Source organism: Lagenorhynchus albirostris, chromosome 7 (genome assembly GCF_949774975.1).
Source record: "Lagenorhynchus albirostris chromosome 7, mLagAlb1.1, whole genome shotgun sequence".
NCBI lineage: Eukaryota > Metazoa > Chordata > Mammalia > Artiodactyla > Delphinidae > Lagenorhynchus > Lagenorhynchus albirostris.
The window spans coordinates 35,387,839-35,406,032 of NC_083101.1; the positions used below are offsets into that span (position 1 = coordinate 35,387,839).

The following is an 18,194-nucleotide window of genomic DNA, read 5'->3' on the forward strand; positions in this document are numbered from 1 at the left end:
TTGCTACCTCTCCTCCCCCTCCCCCTCTCCTGGGTGCACAGTTCTGGGAAGGCTTTTCCTAGTGGTATTGTCAGCAGTGACCCTGGGACCACCCTGTGTTTTCTCTGCTCCCAACCCCTGTACCCACAGCTTCAGGACTCTATGTCCAGAGTAGTGAGTTGCTGCATGTCATCACCAACGTGATCCATGCTAATGGGGACAGAGGCATCACTGTGGCCCAGAGCAGCCAGCTCACCCGTGTGGCCAACAACAGCATCTCCTGCAATCACCAGAGTGGGGTCAAGGTGGAGGCCCAGTGCAAAGTGGAGTTCCGAGGCAATGGTATCTATGACAACAGAGGCCATGGCATCATCACCAAGGGTGACAGCACTGTCATTGAAAACGACATCATTGGCAACCGCGGTAGCGGGCTGCAGCTGCTGCCCACGTCCGACACCAAGGTATGTATGTGTGTGTGATGTGTCTGCCTATGCAGGGCATGGCCCTAGGAGAGCCCTCGTGCCCTCTCTGCTGAGAAGCAGAACCTTAAACCCTCAGCACTCTGCAAGGGTGCTGCCAAAACCCAGCCTGGGAGATGCAGGGGGACTTCACGCAAGAGGGGACGCGGGAACTGGGCCCTGAAGGAGGAACAGGGGGTACTGGCAGGAAGCTGGGGCGGGGGTGCCACCCGAGGTATCTTTGTGGTCTTCAGTTCAAGATCAGGGCTATTTTAGCTCTCTTCTCCTAACAGAATAATCTCGCAGAGGACCCGGTATGCAGTATGTGCTTAATGGAGAGAAGTCTTGCCTCGGGGCCTTGGCACCCACTGTTCCCTGTATACCCGGAGTAGCCTTCTCTCCCCTTTTCCTACCTACCAAGTCCTACAGCTTGGCTCTCCCTTTCTTCTGGAAGCCCTTTCTGACCCCCCAGGCTGTTTGAGGTGCCCTTTTTTTGTACTTCTAAGGTGCTTATGCCCACCCTTCACAGGGCACTTCCCACAGTGCTCTGTGTCTGTTCCTTCGCCTGTTTTTCTTCCCCACAGGACCTTGAGCCCCGAGCTCCGTTTTTATGCACAGCACTGAGCTGGGTGCTAGGGTTTCAGTGTTGAGCCAGACAAACCCAATCCCTGCCCTTGTGAAGTTACAGTCGCAAAGCCTCTTTTCGGCTTTGTGACTTCATGAGTCAGTGACTTCAGCAAGGAGTAAGGAATCCCTTGGCTTTGCATCCGAGCACTGTGGGAGCAGAGGAGGGGAGGAGGGCTCGCTGTTACCTCAGTTGGGTCGCCAGTGGCTCACACCCCATCTGCTGGGTCTTTGCACATTGTTCCTTCTTCCTGGAACAACTCTCCTCTGCTCTGTACCTGATAAACTCCTACCGCTTACCCATCACCTCCTCCAGAAAGCCTTTCCTGGTTCTCTCTGGGCTGGTCTTGATAGCCTTTCCCTGAGCTCGCATGGCTCAATGCTGACCTACCTAGCATGCTCTTACCCCTCAGTTTTATAACTGATGATTCACTTACCTGGCTCCCCTACCAGTCTAGGAGTCCCTGAGGTGTGACAAGCTCTGGCTGCCTCTCCCAGGTAATAAAGAACCGGATCCATTCATTCCGGGCCTACGGCATTGCCGTGCAGGGCCGTGCCAAGGCTCTGCTGCAGGAGAACACCGTCTTCCAGGGCAAGACCAACAAGACCATCTTTCAGCAGATCTCAAACAACCAAGAATGCATCATGCAGAACAACAAGTTCTTGGTCTTCAAGAAAAAGTAAGTGCCTGGGGTTGCCTAAACCAATCTTCTAGAACCACAGTGAGGTCACTGGGGAAGCCAGGCTCAGAGACTGCAGCTGCCCTTGCTCCCTAGTCCTGCTAGCTTTCGGCTCTGGTCAGGTAAAGTCCTGCTAGCTTTCGGCTCTGGTGCTTGGGTTTTGTGTCAGGCCTGGGCTAAGGACCTGAGCCTGACTCCCTAGGAGGGAATAAGCTTTAAAATAATCAGGGGTATGTGGTTTCAAATCTCACCTCTGCCAGTTACTGGCTGTGTGACCTTGGGCAAGTTACTCAACATCTCTGAGCCTTAGTAAAATCCAGTTAATAATGTCTGCTTTGTAGCACCAGTTTAAATAGGATCATGTGACCTAGCAGCATATCTGAGGTACCACACAAGTGTTCATTGCTGTGGCCGCTGTTGCCCCTTGTTTCTGGTATTTCTGCCTCAGTGTACAGTTGCTTCACACTCACCTTCCCCAAACCCTTGTCCTTCCCTGTTCCTCATTTTGATGACATCACCATCCATTCTGTTCCAGCAGCAAAACCTCTGCCTCTCCTTCTCCCTGACACTGAAGTTCAGTCAGCTACCAGGTTCTCTTGATTCTGTTTCTAAAATGTTCTTGTACCTGGCACCTCCTCTTCCCAACTGCCGCCACCCTTGTTCGGGTCAGCACCCCTCATCCTGACCCATGGCCCCTGTTCCCATTACCGCTGTTTCAGTTTTTATGGATGGACTCCGTTCTGGTTGGTTGATACTTTGCCATACTGGTTGCAAAAATAATAATTAGTAATTAGTATTGATACCATTGTTGTTGGTATCAGTCCTGCACTGTTAATCCTTCTGTCTTGTTGCAGCAGCTTCCTGCCTGGGCCCCCTGCGGTTGGGCTACCCCCGACCTGCAGGCTGTCCTCTGCATCCTGCCAGAGTAATCTTTCTAAATCAGCTCTGGCCACGTCACATGCATGGTCAGAAACCCTGGATGGAGCCTCTTTTTCTATAGTAATGATCTCTACTCTGTTTTTTTATTATACACTTTCTCAGTAACAAATATTTTTTGAGGAAACCCCCTCAGTATGTATATTTATATAGTCATAACTTATAAAGTATGATATAGTAGAAATTCTAATATTGTCTTCCCAAATCCCAGCAGATCATATTGTAGACTCCCTGGGGTCCACTTCCTCCTCCAGCTTTGGAGACCCCAGGGTACAGGGTACAGCCCAGACCTGTAGGCCTGGCATTGTCTCCTGTGCACTGTCCACTCCTAATTTCCTCTCTTTTCATCACTTCTTCTCAGGAGCTCACTCTGCTGCCAAACGCAAATGCTTGCAGATCTTTGAACATAGCCCCAGGCTTTTACTCACCCCACAGTAGCCAGCCTCTGACTCTACCCATACCTTTACAGTCCCACTCGTAACATTATTATCATAAAAATACGTAAAAGCCAATGTTGCTGGCTTAAGCAATTTAGGATTTAATGTGTGTAAGAGGCGATCCCTTGTAACTCAGGACAGGTTCCTTGTAACTTAGGACAGAAAGCCCTAATCAAAACATCACTACAATTTGATTTTCCCCAACCCTTCGTAATCTCCACAAGAGCTCGAGGGACTGGAAATCCACCAACTTCTGTCCCCTATAGATCTGCACTTTCCAGAATATCATGTAAAAGAAACAACACAGTGTGCAGTCTTTTGAGTCTGGCTTCTTAATACTTAGCCCAGTGTATCCCAGATTCACCTGTGGCATCTGTCATTCATTCTTTTTGTCACTGAGTGGTGTTCTATTGTATGGACGTACCACACGGTCTATCTGTTCATCAGCTGAAGCATATTTAGGTGGTTTCTAATTTTTTGGTGACTGTGAATAAAGCTTGCATGACATTTACAGTCATACAGGTGGGGAAAAAAATGGGGCTGGGGGAATGAAAGAAAAACAAGCAAGCCACTGGTCTTATCTAGATCCTTGTTTAAAGATGGGGACATAGAGGACAAGAGGGAACCTATCCAAGGTTACATGTAAATCTGAAGGTAGAGCTAGAACTAGAATTAGTTGTGCCCATGTTCCACCTCCTTTTGCTATCACGTAACTAGGGAGATGCAACCTATACCCAGATTTAAACAAAGCCAAAGGTAAGTTTGTGCAGGGCATTCAGCAGATGCTGTAGACTCCCAAAGGGTTCACTCTCATTTTGCACCTCCAGGTCTGATACGTGGTGCCTGGCGAACCCACCAGCACGGCCTCACCTTGAAAACTCTCTCCGAGGCCCCTCTGCTGCCCACAGTGGGCAGAAGGTGACAGCCATGGCAACCAGGATCACAGCCCACGTGGAAGGTGGTTACCACAGCAAACGCAGCATCTTCTGCACCATCCTGTAAGAATGGAGAGCCACGGAGTGGGGCAGCTGGGGGCTGTCCTCAGACTCCGAGAAGGAAGCACATACCCTGCTCTCAGGCTCAGGCCCTGCCCAGCCAAGCTGAGAGGTTGTGGCCTTTGGGATGGAAGAATTAGTGCTTGTGAAGGCTCCTGGTCTCCTTATCACCGCCCTGAAAAACAAGCTCCCAAGTCTTCTGGGGACTAAGAACAAGGTACCTTCAAAACCCTTTGGCTCCACAGCCCTCAGCAGGAAAGAACTTAGAATTTTTGTTTGTTGATTGGTTGGTTTTTTTGGCCGCGCCATGTGGCTTATGGGATCTTAGTTCCCCGACCAGGGATTGAACCCAGGCCCTCAGCAGTGAAAGTGCAGTGTCCTAACCGCTGGACCGCCAGGGAATTCCCTGGAATTATTTTTCAAGGAGAAAAGGGGAACCTAAGTTGGTGGGTTTCTAGTCCCTTGAGGTCTTATAGAGATTATGAAAAGTTGAGGAAATCGATAATGAAAACCTTGGTCAGGGTTTTCTGTTTGAGTTACAGGGAACTGCGTTTTATATACGCCAAACCCAGAATCTTCTCAGGGAAGAACGGATTTACTTCTAAGGGAGAGAAGTGATTCTAGTGAGATGGAAAGAGCCCCAGATTTTCCCCTTTCCTAGACCTCACTTTTGACCCTCCGGGGACACTGCCACACCCACCCTGCTGCCTGGGGAGGCTGGCGGAGTTGGGTTTGGTTTCCTTAAGGACACAGTTCTCTTGGACATGGACCTGTGAGGGAGGAAGGGGCTTGGGATAAGGAGCCCCTCTTGAAAGGCTGCCCCAGGAATGACAGGGACATGCTGAAAACAGGAAGGGGCGTGTGGAGAAGGCTTCCTTCAAGTGGCTTAGGTGTGCAGGCGCGTGCTGGGCTGGGTGGTGCAGAGATGCACCTGACTGCTCTACCTTCAAGTTGCTCCCAGATTCAGGACATTGGTTCAGCGCTTGCTGCACAGAGAGGATTCAAATCCCACAAGCACACCCAAACCAGCTGCCCCTCCTGGGCGCAAGACTGGCGGAGACCAAGGTGCCTAGGGCCCTCGTCTGTGTCCACATTCTCATGGATGACCACCTGCCTTTACTGACCCTACCAAGGTTTCCCACTCTGTGCCTTGGCTCACGCTTTCCCCTCTTCTGGGTGCACCCTCCTCGCCAGCTACACATGCCTAGGTCCCACCCATTCTTCCAGGCTCGACACTGCCACCCGGATGGCAGTGCTCTGCCCTCTCTGAGCCTCCTCTGCCCTTTCTCTGCCCCCACAGGGTATATTCTGCCTTGCTTAGGATTTACCCGGGCCCATCCCTGTCCCACTGACCTGCCCGTAAGCTAGCTCCATTAGGGTCACGACTTGTGTCCCCAGTCCCCAGCCCAGGGGTAGGGTTAGCCTGAGTGAGGAGAGGAAGGCTGGCTCCCAAAGGGCTGTGCTGAACCCAACTGTGAATGTGTTAAGGTTCCAGAGCCAGGCAGGCTCAAGACCCACTGCTCTAGGAAAGGGGCCTGACGCAGGCCTGGTTCAGCCTGAACAGTCCCCCACCCACCCGGCCCTTCATGTGGGGCCTCACCAGCCTGGTAGGGTCACTGTCGTGCACCTCACAGATGGCTTCCCAGGCTGGTTCTGCCAGGCCCCCGGTGCTGCTCTCCCGGGTGGAATAGGTTGGGCTAGAGGGAGCCAGGAGCACTGGCTACCCCCTGAGGACTTCGGGCACAAGAGCATGGGCCCCTCCCATCCCCAGCGCTGTCCTTTGCACTTACCTATGGCCCCAGTGTGAGTCGCTGTACAAAATGCTGCCTTTTATTATTTTGTAACGAATGACTTTCCTGTGAACCAAGTGCTTATGAAAATCTCAGCAACCAAAATAAAGTTCTCTATTTAAAAGAAGGCACTTTTCGGGGTACTTTCCTTGGTCTGGGTATGTGCTAGGGTTCCTGAGTGCTGGATGTAGGCCTCTCACCACTCTGTCCCCGCGAGGCGCCACTGCTTCCACTGAACGAGACATGAGACCAGGGCCTTCTTGTCCATCCAGCTTGTTCCCACCTGATTCCAAGTTCCAAGGTCTGTGTCCTCATGTGTCAGTCAGGGACTGTAGCTGCAGTCCTGCCTGCCCCTTGGGCTTTGTGAAGAGTAACAGTGAGGTCCCTGGTGTGGATGACATGAGATCCATGACCACATTTTCCCCAGCTTCAGTCACTTAGCATCTTACAGTGTTTGCCATATCCACATGTCAGCTGAGGAGAAAGCTAGTACTTAATATTTTTCTTTAAATCCTCTTTTAATTAAAAAGACTTTATTTTTATTTTTTTGCCGTACGCGGGCCTCTCACTGTTGTGGCCTCTCCCGTTGTGGAGCACAGGCTCCGGACGCACAGGGTCAACGGCCATGGCTTATGGGCCCAGCTGCTCCACGGCATGTGGGATCTTCCCGGACCGGGGCACGAACCCGTGTCCCCTGCATCGGTAGGCGGACTCTCAACCACTGTGCCACCAGGGAAGCCCTACATTCTTTTTTATATTCTTTTCCATTATGGTTTATCATAGGATACTGCATATAGTTCTTTGTGCTGTATGGTAGGACGTTGTTTATCCATTCCACATATAATAGCTTACACCTGCTAACCCCAGCCTCCCACTGTCCCTCCCCCAACCCCCTCCCCCTTGGCAACCCCAAGTCTGTTCTCTATGTCCATGAGTCTGTTTCTGTCTTGTAGATAGGTTCATTTTGTCATATTTTAGATTCTACATTATAAGTGATATCATGTGGTATTTGTCTTTCTCTGACTTCACTTAGTATGGTAATCTCTAGGTCCATCCATGTTGCTGCAAATGGCCATTATTTTGTTCTCTTATGACTGAGTAGTATTCCATTATATATATGTACCGCATCTTCTTTATCCATTCATCTGTCACTGGACATTTAGATGGTTTCCATGTCTTGGCTGTTGTGAATAGTGCTGCTATGAACATAGGGCTGCATGTATCTTTTTGGATTAGAGTTTTGTCTGGATATATGCCCAGGAGTGGGACTGTTGGATCATGTGGTAATTCTGTTTTTAGTTTTCTGAGGAATGGAATACTGTTTTCCATAGTGGCTGTACCAACTTACATTTCCACCAATAGTGTAGTAGGGTTCCCTTTTCTCCACATCCTCTCCAGCATTTGTTTCTAGAGTTTTTAATGATGGCCATTCTGACCAGTGTGAGTTGGTACCTTGTTGCAGTTTTGATTTGCATTTCTCTAGTAATTAGCGATGTTGAGCATCTTGTCACATGCCTATTGGCCATTTGTATTTCTTCTTTGGAGAAATGTATCTTTAGGTCTTCTGCACGTTTTCGATTCGGTTGTTTTTCTGTTGTTGAGTTGTATGAGCTGTTTGTATTTTGGAAATTAAGCCCTTGCCAGTTGCATCATTTGCAAATATTTTCTCCCATTCTGTAGGCTGTCTTTTCGTTTTGTTTATGGCTTCCTGTGCTGTGCAAAAGCCTGTAAGTTTGATTAGGTCCCATTTGTCTATTTTTGTTTTTATTTCTGTTGCCTTGGGAGACTGACCTAAGAAAACAGTGGTATGATTTATGTCAGAGAATGTTTTGCCTATATTCTCTTCTAGGAATTTTACGGGGTCAAGTCTTATGTCTAAGTCTTTAAGCCATTTGGAGTTTATTTTTGTGTATGGTGAGTGTGTTCTGACTTCACTGATTTACACGCGGCTGTCCAACTTTCCCAACACTGCTGAAAAGACTTTTTCCCACTGTATATTCTTTCTTTCTTTATCTAAGATTAATTGACCATAGCAGTGTGAGTTAATCTCTGGGGTCTTTACTCTGTTCCATTGATCCATATGGCTGTTTTTGTGCCAATACTATGCTGTTTGGATTACTGTAGCTTTGTAGTATTGTCTGAACTCTGGGAGGGTTATGCCTCCTGCTTTGTTCTTTTTCATCATCATTGCTTTGGCAATTCTGGGTCTTTTATGATTCCATATAAGTTTTAGGATTATCTGTTCTAGTTCTGTGAAAAATGTCATGGTTAATATGATAGGGATCACATTAAATCTGTAGATTGCTTTGGGTAGTATGGCCATTTTAACAATATTCATTCCTCCAAGAGCATTGGATATCTTTCCATTTCTTTGAATCATCTTCAGTTTACTTTATTGTTTTATAGTCCTCAGCATATAAGTCTTTCACCTCCTTAGTCAGGTTTATTCCTAAGTATTTTATTTTGGGGGGTGAGATTTTGGAAGGTATAGTTTTTTATATTCCCTTTCTGATATTTCATAGTTAGCGTAAAGAAATGCAACCGATTTCTGTATGTTAATCTTGTATCCTGCTACCTTGAATTCATTTATTCTAATAGTTTTTGTGTGGAGTCTTTACGGTTCTTTGTATAGAGAGAGTATTGTGTCATGTGCGAAGAGTGACAGTTTTACCTCTTCTCTTCCAGTTTGGATACCTTTTCTCTTTCTTGTCTGATTGCTGTGGCTAGGACTTCCAATATTATGTTGAAGAGAAGTGGTGAGAGTAGGCATCCTTGTTTTGTTCCAGATTTTAGTGGGAAGGCTTTCAGCTTTTCACTGTTGAGTATTATGTTGGCTGTGGGTCTGTCATAAATAGGTTTTATTATGTTGAGATATGTTCCCTCTATACCCACTTTGGTGAGAGTTTTTATCATGAATGGATATTGAATGTTGTCAAATGCTTTTTCTGCATCTATTGAGATGATTGTGGGTTTTTGTCTTTTGTTTATGTGGTGTATCACATTGACTGATTTGCATATGTTGAACCATTCTTGTGAACTTGGGATGACTCCCATGTGGTTATGGTACATGATCTTTTTAATGTGTTGTTGGATTCTGTTAGCTAATATTTTGTTGAGAATTTTTGCTTCTATATTCATCAATTCATCAAAGATATTGGCCTGTAATTTTCTTTTTTGGTGGTGTCTTTGTCAGGTTTTGGTATCAGGCTGATGGTGGCTTCATAAAATGTCTTTGGGAGTGTTCCTTCCTCTTCAGCTTTTTTGGAAGAGTTTGAGAAGGATCAGTATAAGTTCTTTGCATGTTTGGTAGAATTCGCCTGTGAAGCCATCTGGTCCTGGACTTTTGTTTGTAGGGAGTTTTTAAATTACAGATTCTATTTCACCTCTAGTGATCAGTCTGTTCAAATTATCTATTTCTTCTTGGTTCATTTTTGGTGGGCTGTATGTTTCTAGAAACTTGTCCATTTCTTCTAGGTTGTAGCATTTGTTGGCATATAATTGTTCATAGTATTCCCTTACGGCTTTCTGTATTTCTGCAGTATTGGTTATTATCTCTCCTTTTTCATTTCTTATTCGGGTTCTCTTTTCTTCTTGATGAGCCTGGACAGGAGTTTGTCAATCTTGTTTACCCTTTCAAAAAACCAGCTCTTGGCTTTATTGATTTTTTAATATAATTTTTGAGATTCTCTATTTCCTCTCTGATCTTTATTATTTCCTTCCTTCTGCTGACTTTCAGTTTTGTTTGTTCTTTTTCTAATTTCTTTTTAAGTGATAGGTTAGGTTGTTTGAGACTTTCCTTGTTTTTTTTGAGGAAGGCCTGTATCGCTATGAACTTCCCTCTAAGAACTGCTTTTGCTGCATCCCATAGATTTTGTATGGTTATGTTCTCATTGTCATTTGTCTCAAGGTATTTTTAAATTTCCTCTTAGATTTCATCGTTGACCCATTGGTTTTCTTAGTAGTATGTTGTTTAGTCTCCATGTAATTGTTTGATTTTTCTGTGGTTGATTTCTAGTTTCATGCTCTTACGGTCACAAAGATGCTTGAGATAATTTCTATACTGTTAAATTTGTTGAGGTTAGTTTTGTGCCCTAATATGTGGTCAATCCTAGAGAATGTTCCATGTGCATTTGAAAAGAATGTGTATTCTATTTTTGGGGGGTGTAATGTACTGAAAATATCAATTAGTTCTGACTGTTGTATCATTTAGGATCTCTGTTGCCTTACTGATTTTCTGTCTAGAAAACCTGTCCATTAGTGTAAGTGTGGTGCTAAAGTCTCCTACTATTATTGTATGATTGTCAATTTCTGCCTTTATGTCTGTTAGTATTTTATGTATTTGGGTTCTTCTATATTAGGTGCATATATGTGGACGACTGTAAAATCCTCTTCTTGTATTGATCCTTTTATCATTACATAGTGTCCTTTATCTTTCTTTATGGCTTGTTTTAAAGTATATTTTGTCAGATATGAGTATTGCGACCCCCACTTTCTTTTCATTTCCATTTGCATGAAATATTTTTCCATCTCACTTTCAATCTGTGTGTGTCCTTTGCCCTAAAGTGGGTCTCCTCTAGGTAGCATATTGTAAGCTCTTGTTTTTTTAATCCAATCTGTCACTCTGTGTCTTCTGATTGGAGTAGTTAGTCCACTAATAAATAATTATTGATAGATACGTATTTATTGCCATTTTAACCTTGGTTTCCTGTTGATTTTATATTTCCTCTTTGTCCCTTTCTGTTTTTCCTTTTGTGGTTTGATGTTCTTTTGTATTATACTTATGTTCTCCTTGGTTTTTGTGAATCTGTCATATGTTTTTGATTTGTGGTTACCCTGTTTTTCAAGTATGTTAACCCCACCTTCTAGCTCCTTGCCTTAGACTAGTAGTCATAGAGGCTCAAACATTCTAGGAAATGAAAAAAAAATCTACATTTTCTGACTCTCCTCCACCACATTTTATGATTTTGATGTCCGCTTTTACATCTTCATGTTCATCCTTTTGCTGTTCATTGTGGCTATCATCACGTTCACAGAAATTTGATTTTTTAAAAATCTGTGTACTGGCTTATTTATAGGTGATTTTTCTCTTCAATTGTGATTTTCTCTTTCCTATATATTCTTCTTTTCTGTTTAGAGGAGATTTTAATATTTTCTTGAGGATAGGTTTTAGTATTGCTGTATTCTCTTCGTTTTTGCTTGTCTCAGAAATTCTCTCTCCTATTCTAAATGATAATCTTGCTGGGTAAAGTATTCTAGGTTGCAGATTTTTCCCTTTCAGGACTTTGAATATATCTTCCCACTCCCTTCTGGCCTGAAACGTTTCCATAGAGAAATACTGATAGCCTTATGGGGCTTCCCTTGTAATTAACTCTTTTTCTCCTGCTGCCTTTAGAATCGTCTAATTTTTGCCATTTTTATTATAAAATGTCTTGGTGTAGGTCTGTTTGGGTTTACTTTATTTTGGACCCTCTGTGCTTCCTGTACCTGGATATGTTTCCTTCTTTAGGTTTAGGAAGTTTTCAGCCATAATTTCTTCAAATACATTTCCAATCCCCTTTACTCTTTTTCCCCCTCCTGGATTCCCTATTATGCCTAGATTGGCATGCTTTGTATTATCCCATAGGTCTCTTATATTACTTTCATTTTTATTCATTTGGCCTCCCGTCTGCTGTCCTGATTGGATGATTTCCATTATTCTGTCTTCCGGGTTGCTTGTTCGTTCTGCATTATTTATTCTGTTCATTGCCTTTAATTCAGTTTTTGTCTCAGTAAATGAGTTTTCTAATTTTTATTGGTTCCTCTGTATAGTTTCCAGTTCCTTTTTACAGTGCTCTGCATTTTTGTCGATAGCCTTAATTCCTTCAATATTTTTATTATCTTTTTGAAATCAGTATCTTTTTGAAATTGGTGTCTGTTAGACTAAAGAGGTCTGTTTCATTATTCTTCCAGGGGAATTCTCTTGGTCTTTTAACTGGGAGTGGCTCCTCTGCTTCTTCATTTTACTTGTATTTCTCTTATTCTGTGAGTTTAGGAGAAACAATTATCTACTGTGGTCTTAGGAGGCTCTTTATATTTGGGGGCATCCCTGTGTAGCTTGTGCGGGTTTAAACATTTTTGTTTCAAGGGCTGTTCTTAGTATGGCTGCCTATCGCCTCTTTCCTCAGCGCTTGCTGGCCATTATCCCCTTAACGGGGTGTGCAGATGTGGCAGCTGGTGCCCAGTCGTGGGACTCTCAGTGGCAGTGGCAGCTCATGCATGGCCCTGGAGCATGCCATGGGAGCAGAGGCAGCTCACAACTCTGCTCCCCGGGAGGGCAGAGTCAGCAGCTCGAGACGGCTCCTGCAGTGAGTGTAAGAAGTGTTCCGCTGAGAGCTTGCACAGGGGAAAAGGCTGTAATGGCAGGCTCTGCCCCTCCCCTTGCACACTGCCCACACAATGGTGCCTGGCCTCTAAGGCGGCCCAGGCTTCCTCCTCATACAGCCTCAGGTAGGGTTGCACCAGACTCCGACCGCTTCAGGCTGTTTCTGCACAGCCCACCCCAGTCCTTTCCCCAGGTCTGATCGCCAAAGCCCGAGCTTCTTCATCCAGCCCCTGCCCGCACCAGTAGACACGCATCTCAGGCTGGGAAGTGCAAAGCAGTGGCACTGACCGTCTGTGCAGCTCTCTCTCCATTCTAGCTGTTGCAGACTGGTTGCTGTGCTCTACTCCAAGGTTCTGAAGCTCCCTCTTATAACAGCTGATCTCTCTGCCAATGAAAGAACTTCCGAGGGCGCAGGAACCTTTCTTCTTTTACAGCTCCCTCCCAGGGGCCCAGGTCCCATCCTGATTCCTTTCTCACTTTTTCCCTTTTTGTCCTACCCACTTACAGATTTTCTTGCTGTTTCAGAGGTATGAGGTCTTCTGCCAGCATTCAGTGGATATTCTGTGAGAACCTTTCCACATGTAGATGTATTTTTGATGTATTTGTGAAAGGAGGTGGTGAGCTTCACATCTTACTACTCCACCATCTCGATTGCTCTCCCCAGAAGGAACTGAGTTCTGAGTGGTGATGCCTGTCAAGGCCAGTAGTTGAACGTTTCCTATCAAATGTTAAGAGCTTGTATACAGAAGATGTATGAGTAAGGCTGTTATCTAGGGCTTCTGTAATAGGAACAGCTGGGACACACACACATATAGTGCCCATCTTCCGCCAAGTCATTTGGAGGCAGAAGTGGGAGGAACACAGAACACCTATCCTACCCTTGCTCTTCCGTGGTTGGGGAAGCATCTGGAAGGAGACTGCTCTGAGTAGCCTGCATTGGTTGACTGTGCAGGGCTTGCTCTCCCACACAGGCCAGACCCGCCCAAGGGAACCTACTCCATCTGATTAATTGAGCCAAAAATCTGCCTCCCTGGCTAAATCCTACCCATACTTCAGGATCCTACTTCATCATCATTCCATGGAACACTTCCCTTAATCTCTTCAAATCTTAGTTATGTGCCCTTCCTCCATGCTCTCCTACCCACCTGTGTTATCCCCATGGTGGCACTGAAATCCTCTGCATTGAAAAAGTCTGTTGATGTGTCTGATTCCCCCCTCTCCCATGCCCTGTGAGGTCATGCACTGTTGATCCTCTATACCTAACACCCAGCAAACTCATTAAGTGTTGGACATATAGATGGATGGATAAGGAAACAAACCCAACCCCACTCCTAGTATTTCTATCTTCTGGAGCCCCCAAAGGACATCTTTTCCCTCTGTCTGTGGCAACTCTCCAGATTTACAGACAGCATCCTTATCCCCCTGGGATCCACCCTGCTCCTGCCCTCCGTTCACACATGCCAGTTTGGAGACTGTCTCCTCACCATCTGGTCATTTTTCCAGATCCACTCCAGTGGCTCTGGGAGAGCCCAAAGAAGGCAGAGTTTAGGAGTCTCATCCTGTGCCTCAGGAGGTGTATGTCCCAGCTCTTACGTGCAGCAATTATGGATCAGAAGATAGGATCTTCTAATGGTGCTGTGCTTCCCTGGGGTCGCTTCATTCAGTCTGCAGTAGCTAAGTCCCCTCCGCAGGGTGACTTCCCACAGGTGAAAGGTTAACCCCTGTGCAGAGCTCACAGGTCTCAGCTGCCCCCCACCCAAGCAGCTTACACTGTGGCCTCCCTGGCCTTCCCTGCTGGCCAGTCAGGCCCAAATATTGATGCCTGCTGATAGAAGTGTACAAGCACAGCAAAGACCAATATGGGGGGAGGGGAGAAAAGTCAGGAATTTGGGATTAACAGATACACACTACTATATATAAAATAAACAACAAGGACCTACTGTATAGCACAGGGAACTACATTCAGTATCTTGTAATAACCTATAATAGAGAAGAATCTGAAAAAGAATATATATATATATATATATATATATATATAGTAACTGAATCCCTGCTCTATACCTGAAATGTTGTAAATCAACCATACCTCAATTTAAAAAAAAAAAAAGACCAATACAACTTCATCATCCAGACCTCCAATCCTGTTGAGGCCACTGCCCCTTGTAGCCAGAGGAGACCCTGACTATAGGCAATGGTGGGCATGCTATGGCCAGACCAGACAAGAGCCAGAGCTGGGTCTTGGAAAAGCACATGAGCCTACACTATCCTCAGCAACAGCCCTGGACCCACCTTCTTCCCTTTCCTTCCTTCCATCAGCACAGAGAAAGTCTCTTCTCCAAATGGTTCCTCATGGTGGACTCACGTGGGGCCTGCTGGGCTTGTTCCAACCCTGAGTAGTCTCCTGATATGAACACCCTCATCCCACTAGTTCTTTCTCCCTTCCTGTCCAGAACTTTGCAGGGTGCAGTTATGGCTGTGGGGCTCTGGAACCCATTCTCCATGATTATCGTCCTTTTAAAATGCAGTCAAGCCTAGCATGGCCCTCTGGTGCAATCTGAGTGACTCACGACACAACTGTCACCGCTGCTCAGAAACCAGTACTTGCCTGAGTGCAGCCGAAGGCCCTGTCTTAATTGTCAGGATGGTATTTCACTTCTTGGTTTGGGCCCATCATTTGCTACCTATCTAGGCTCCTTGGATAAAAGGCTGATTCCAGGGCTGGAGCAGGCGAAGTACAAGACAGCTAGAATATCTTGTGGCAGAAATTAAGGAAGCACCCTTAAAATGATGGGGATACAGGAGCTAGCTTGAAGGAACTCAGATTGACCAAACGTGGTACAATCTGAGTATCAAAATAAATGATAACAATGTTCATAGGATAAGAATCTATGAGTCCATACTGATAACTAAATGAACACAAAATTTTTAATGGAAAAGAAAGCTTCTCCACATAATAGAATACCATGATAACTGTATAAGAAATTATGGGAGTTAGTTAGAAAATCACTCACCATTTTGCAGCCATCCTGATAACTGATTCAGCAAAAATGATCAATCCAGGCTAAAACTTATGGGTAGTAGTCTGATGAGGAACAGGACATTTAGAGGCTCAAAGTATCTTTCCACAAATTACTTAGTAAATACAAAAAGAAAAGTAGTAACTTCACAGTGGAGAGAACATAACCTTAACCAAGGAGTAAGTTATCAGCGAGAACAAGATAAACCAAGATAAACCATCTACTGTGATGCACTTGGGACACAGCACCATGCCTGTGAATTCCCTGCCAAAAACGTATATCCTGAATCCAATCACAAGGAAACACCAGACAAACCTAAATAGAGGGACACCCTACAGAATAACTGATTTACTCTTCAAAATATCAAGGTTACGAAAGGCAAAGACTGAGGAAGTGTTTTAGATTAAGTAAGACCAAAGAGATGTGATCAGCAAAATCTGAATATGAGCTGTGGGCCAGATACTGGTATTGTATCATTGCTCTAGTTCCTGCTTTTGATAAGTGTAATGTGCTTATGGAAGAGAAAGTCCTTATTCTTAGGATATATACTGAAGTACTTAAGATAAAAAGGGTAGGGTGCTTTTCTCAAATTGTCCCAAATGGTTCAAAAAGAGATATATAAATATATAAAGCAAATAATAAATAGGACAACGCATGAACAGTTGGAGCATCTGGGTAAAGGATATACAGAAGTTCTTTGTACTATTCTTGCAACTATTTTAAGTGTGACATTATATCAAAATAAAGTTCTTAAAAGAAGGCACTTTAAAAATTTTTACCTAATTAGCTATTTCCAGGTTGGGTCCTCTGCAGGTATGTTAAATACACCTTCTTTGACTTCATCACTGTTAAATGTCCAGCAGGTCAGGGCCACAGAAACTTCCCTCCAGGGAACAGACTTCATTCTGTTAACACCCTTAAGTTATTCCACGAACAGCAAATCTTATTAAAGGTACAAGCATCTAGCCCACAGTCTCTTTTTCTTCAAAGAGGTCATCAAGCAACATTATGGCAAATAACTTGGTTGGATCAAGGAATCCTCTGTGAATGGATCAGTAAATAAATGGGGTTTTAGAGCTAGGAAAAACCTAGTACGATGCCATTATTCTACAAGTGTTTACTGCCTAATAGCTCTGCCAAGGAAAGAAGGTGCAGCTCATGCACTATGATTCATTCCACAGACACTAGCGCTTATATGCCAGGCACTGTGTTAGGCACCCTCTCACGAGACTTGTTGAAAAAGGCCCTCTTTTGAGCCTTCTGACCCCAAACCCCTTGACGAACAGAAACTTGCGTTTCAGTCAACCTCTGGGACTGCATCACCTACAATTAGTGAAGTATACCTGTTGTCACCCAGGACAAGTATACTGCTGGCCCCTGAACAATGCAAAGGGTTAGGGGCACTGACCATGCAGTTGAAAAATCCACACATAATTTATGTCAGCCCTCCATATCCGTACATCTGCAGGTTCAACTAACCACTTGCATGGTACTATAGTGTTTACTATTGAAAAATATCCATGTATAAGTGGACCCGGGCAGTTCAAATTCATGTTGTTCAAGGATCAATTGTATATTTATCATCCTAGGCTTTTCCCCATCAATATCACTCCTCTTTGTGAGTGACTAAAGAAAGCTGCTTCCCCACTAGGACAGAGGCTCTTCAGAGGCCAGGTCACATGCTGTGATCTAATCACTGCTGGACATTAAGCCTCAAGGTGTCAAAACCACCAGAATCTAAAAAGTATGCATGAAAACACATTTTAAGCCATGAGCACACTAGGAATTCTTTTCCCAGAGACAGATCAGGATATTATTTTTTTTCTGATGCAGAGTCACATACCTGATTTCACAACAGCTTAGGTAAAGAAAAACAAGAGGCACTTAGATTTCCTGCTCACATCTCTGCTGGACGGAGATCAAGTATGCTACAGTGCCTGCTACCCAGGATCAGATACAAATGGGGACAAGCCAGACAAGAGCATGGAAAATGTGCACTTTAAGCCTGGCCTTGCCATAGAAGTGGCTCTGATAACCACATCCCAGTGCTCAAAGAAATGTAAGGATCACCTGTCCCGAATGAGTCATCCAAGGCCCATTTTTACCATGTACTCCCTAACGGATGTCCCAGCTGCTGTGTAAACTTCCTCCTTTCTCATTTTCAGAGAGAGCTGGATTCTGTCTTCCTTCCTCCACTGTCCCTGGCCCCCAGCACAAGCACCACACACCTGAGCTGCTCCCACTGCCTCAGAAGAACCTTGAAGAGCTGAGTCTGGTGGACTTCCCCGGTGGCACAGTGGTTAAGAATACACCTGCCAATGCAGGGGACACTGGTTCAATCCCTGGTCTAGGAAAATCCCACATGCCGCGGAGCAGCTAAGCCTGTGTGCCACAACTACTGAGCCTGTGCTCTAGAGCCTGCGAGCCACAACTACTGAGCCCACATGCTGCAACTACTGAAGCCCGCACGCTCTAGGGCCTGCATGCCACAACCACTGAGCCTGCGTGCTGCAACTACTGAAGCCTGCACACCTAGAGCCTGTGCTCCGCAACAAGAGAAGCCATCACAATGAGAAGTCCATGCACTGCAACGAGGAGTAGGCCCCTCTCGCTGCAACTAGAGAAAGCCCGCACACAGCAATGAAGACCCAACGCAGCCAAAAAATAAAATTTAAAAGATAATAAAAGGGGCTTCCCTGGTGGCGCAGTGGTTGAGGGTCCACCTGCCGATGCAGGGGATGTGGGTTCGTGCCCCAGTCTGGGAGGATCCCACATGCCGCAGAGCGGCTGGGCCCATGAGCCATGGCCACTGGGCCTGCGCATCCGGAGTCTGTGCTCCGCAACAGGAGAGGCCACAACAGTGAGAGGCCCGCGTGCCGCAAAAAAAATAATAATAAAAATAAAAAATTAATAAAAA

At 45.2% G+C, this 18,194-nt stretch overlaps 1 protein-coding gene across 6 annotated transcripts in view; it reads left to right on the forward strand.

Moving 5' to 3' along the window:
* The window catches only part of FBXO10 (F-box protein 10), an 81,741-nt gene extending 63,563 nt beyond the window's left edge, over positions 1–18,178 (forward strand). For 5 of the 6 annotated variants that reach the window (XR_009541543.1, XR_009541547.1, XR_009541544.1 and 2 more), the window contains 4 exons: positions 130–440; positions 1,560–1,741; positions 3,942–4,326; positions 17,443–18,178. Coding sequence is in view for 1 of the 6 variants with exons in the window: in XM_060154812.1 (XP_060010795.1) it covers positions 130–440; positions 1,560–1,741; positions 3,942–4,116 (668 nt within the window). In the remaining 5 variants the exon portion in view is untranslated. Of the gene's footprint in view, positions 1–129; positions 441–1,559; positions 1,742–3,941; positions 6,027–17,442 lie in introns of those variants that run through there. The other variant, XM_060154812.1, reaches the window with a different exon arrangement.
* The last annotated feature ends 16 nt before the right edge of the window (positions 18,179–18,194 follow it).